The sequence below is a fragment of the Fulmarus glacialis genome, unplaced genomic scaffold (assembly GCF_000690835.1).
Source record: "Fulmarus glacialis isolate BGI_N327 unplaced genomic scaffold, ASM69083v1 scaffold26522, whole genome shotgun sequence".
Classification (NCBI taxonomy): Eukaryota; Metazoa; Chordata; class Aves; order Procellariiformes; family Procellariidae; genus Fulmarus; species Fulmarus glacialis.
Window position 1 is genome coordinate 7,164 of NW_009197578.1, and position 3,630 is coordinate 10,793.

General features: G+C 34.8%; 1 protein-coding gene across 1 annotated transcript; it reads left to right on the plus strand.

Annotated features, from left to right (window-relative positions):
• Positions 1-2,386: 2,386 nt before the first annotated feature.
• Positions 2,387-3,235, plus strand: LOC104072974 (angiopoietin-related protein 2-like; the record flags this gene model as incomplete). Its single annotated transcript, XM_009572606.1, has 1 exon — positions 2,387-3,235. A coding segment is annotated over exon 1 (808 nt), but the record flags the coding sequence as incomplete, so codon positions are not given.
• Positions 3,236-3,630: the final 395 nt, after the last annotated feature.

The following is a 3,630-nucleotide window of genomic DNA, read 5'->3' on the forward strand; positions in this document are numbered from 1 at the left end:
TTTCAGTGGTCACAATAATTACAATTTTTGAGTGGGGAAAAAAAAGATATTTCAATTCAAACAGTGAAATAAAACCCATTTTACACCTATAGGCGAGAGACATTTGCAAAAACAGTCCATCTGTGCAGAAATATGACGCCTGGAAAACTGCCAGGGTTTCCAAGTGTGACCTGCTGTGCAAATGCTGATTATGCAAGTTAAAGGTGTCTGGGGTGAATTTATGTTCCCTGTTTTCCAGGGCTCCAAATAACATTCCATTACTCACAGAAACCATGTCAAACTCCAAACTTTTATCTGACGAGTTTTCAAGATTCTTCACAAGTTCTGTAAAGCACAATTCCTTTCTGTTTGCAAAATGAAAGTGAGTTTATTCCAAATAAGAAACTTAGGCAAAAATGTGTATCAAAAAACTTTAACAAGGATCAAGTCCTGGTCACTTTTGCTTGAGTCATTTACAGAAGAATTTACAGAAACTTCTATGGTTTATTTCAAAGCAACAGAGAAATGTGAATGACTGCATATCCATCATTATCTTGAAACTCTAAAAAAATTTCTTAAAAGTCAGCAGCTGCCTAGAATCACAGAACAATTCAGATTGGATGGGACCTCACCTTCATCTTACAAAGCAAGGCTAATTTCAACATTAAATGAGGCTGCTCAGAGCCTTGCCTAAATCAAAACTTTATGTATTTCCAGGAATGGAGATTCCACTACCTTTTTGCGTGACTGCTTCAGTCCTTGGTCACCCTCATTGTGAAATTCTTTTTTTCTAAAAACCAGAATTAATTTTTTCTTGAGACAATTTGTATCCATTGACAATTATACTTTCACTGTGCACTTCCAAAAAGAATCCATCTTCTCTACAAACACCCATTAAGCAGTTGAAGACAGCAATTAGATGTCTCCTTCACCTTCTCTTCCGGAGGCTAAACAAACCTAGCTCTTTCTGCTGCTCCTCATACATCATATGTCTGCCAGCCTCTAGCTATCCATGTTGGTTGCGCTCAGCTGGAGTTCTCACAGCTGTTACTATCATCATTTCATGTCATTTAAAAAACTTAATTGTACTAAAGACGACCAAGCAGTAAGGTGACAGTTATTTAGACACTGAATGGTTATTCCATGTGAAATGTTTTACAAGCAAAGGAAAATATGATGGTAACACCACCTTGGTTTTAAAAAGTATCAAGCAGGCTTTATACACTGAAAAAGCTCCATACCGCATTTTTTCCTCCCATTTTATTTATTTTAAGAAAATTAGGTTATATATACACATGCCTATTAAAATTCAACAACAAAAAGCTGTTAGAAATACATGATATCAAAGTGCTGTTCAAGCAGCTGATAAGAGAGTGATTTGTGAACAGTAGTGACAATGCTAAGCTCATGTTTCCAAGATGACTGTTGTCTATAAAGTTCTGGTATTGACTTATTTTTTAAGAGCTTGTGATGGTCTCAAATTTCCACCTTGAATATGAATCTGCTCTGAGAACTAAGTTAGCGTAATTTCACCAAAAGGGTACTATTGCAGTATGTCAATAAACACCAGTAGCTAATTTTAATAGCTGGGGGTCATCTTTGTCCACCATGTACATATGCGTGTGTTTTGCCCCTTCTGAGAAGAGACTATGAAGTTAAATGACCTGGCTCCAGTGAGAGTCACAAGAAATAGTTTTCTACTAGTAAATTCTACTAGTCTGGAAAAACAACAGATTTTACTGCCTATGACATTTAGGCAGTACAGTTATTAATTTATAATTATTAAGGACGAATGTAGAGTAAGTTTTAAGTTTTTCCTTTTTTTTTTTTTAAAAAAAAGCTATGAGGTTCAATACTACTGACTAAAGTAAAATTGTTACATTTCATTTAAGCTGTATCTCCCGCAATACACATGCAGTTATAAAATACTGCAAATGAGCTATTTGATATTTTTAGAACTTTTAACAGCACATACTAACTTACATTCTGTTTACATTTAAAGGTTATATTTGTAACTGTAAGAAATGAAAATGTAATTTATATTTAAAAGAAAACACCAATCTTGGAAACTTTTGTGGTACTTGCCTGGAAGAAAGGACTCTTCAAATCCTGGTATTCTTCAAATCCTGGTATTTATTACTTAGTTTCTTGTGGTTCTTGGCAGGCTTTAGATAAACTAGCAACTAGTAACTACAGTTCTAGCCATAGAATGATACAACTATTCCCCACGATGTCCCCTTTAGCCAACATAAGTTCATGCTGGACAAGAAAAATCTCTCATGTGTACACAGACATACTAGCTACTATGTAATATTTTGTAAGTTTTAGAACAGATTATCAGTTTTAAGTTTGCATTCATTTCCTATTTGTTACTTACTGTAAAATTTATTTTAAAACAGATTTTAAAAAGTTCTTTGCAGAAGAATATTTGACCAGAACTAGAGGATCATGATGACAAGAAGATTCATCTGTTTAATGCTAATAGCTGTTGTGGGAGCTACTGCAAGCAAAACACAGGAATTCGAAGGCAATGACGAAGAAACAGAACAAGAATTCATTTATATGAACAGATACAAGCGTTCCAGTGATACACAGGACAAATGCACTTACACCTTTATTGTACCTCAACAGAGGGTGACAGGTGCCATTTGTGTTAATTCTAAGGAGCCTGAAGTTCTACTTGAAAACAGGGTAAATAAACAAGAATTACAGTTACTTAACAATGAACTTCTTAAACAAAAGAGACAAATAGAAACTCTCCAGCAACTGGTAGAGGTGGATGGTGGGATTGTTAATGAGGTTAAACTCTTAAGAAAAGAGAGCAGAAATATGAATTCTCGTGTCACACAACTCTATATGCAGTTACTACATGAAATTATCCGAAAACGTGACAACGCCTTAGAACTTTCTCAACTTGAGAATAAAATTTTGAACCAAACTGCAGATATGTTGCAGCTTGCAAACAAATACAAAGACCTAGAGCACAAGTACCAACATTTGATGTCAATTGCCAATAATCAGTCAATAATAATTGCCCAACTGGAAGAACACTGTCAAAGAATGCCATCCATAAAGCCACTGCCACAAACTCCACAGCCACCAAATAAAGTGTACCAGCCTCCTACTTACAATCGCATTATTAACCAGATATCTACTAATGAGATTCAGAGTGATCAGAACTTAAAGGTTCTGCCACCTACCTTACCAACCATGCCTGCAGTTACTAGTATTCCGACTTCAACTGATAAACCATCTGGTAAGTAGTATTATTGATATGTCTATATTAGTTTATGCTAATATGCAGTGGGCAACATTTTAATTGTAGTATCAAAAATGCAGACAATTTATTTATGTAGCAAAATAAATGCAAATGAATTATTTTGAACTAATTGAGATTTCTTAGATCTGACATTGTCTCTGTATCCATCTTGTGTATTTTTAATATACATGTTGTAGTACAAGCACAGAAAGAAAGAAAAAAAAAAAAGAATTCTGAATGTCTAACAGGTTCAGACACACTAGCCCCACAGATTTTTCTCATGTTACTCTGCCAAGATAAATCCACCATTTATATGAGATGTATGAGATAAAGAGCTGCAGAAAAATCTTACCAATCAACAGTTGTCATGGTTTAACCTCAGTCAGCAACTA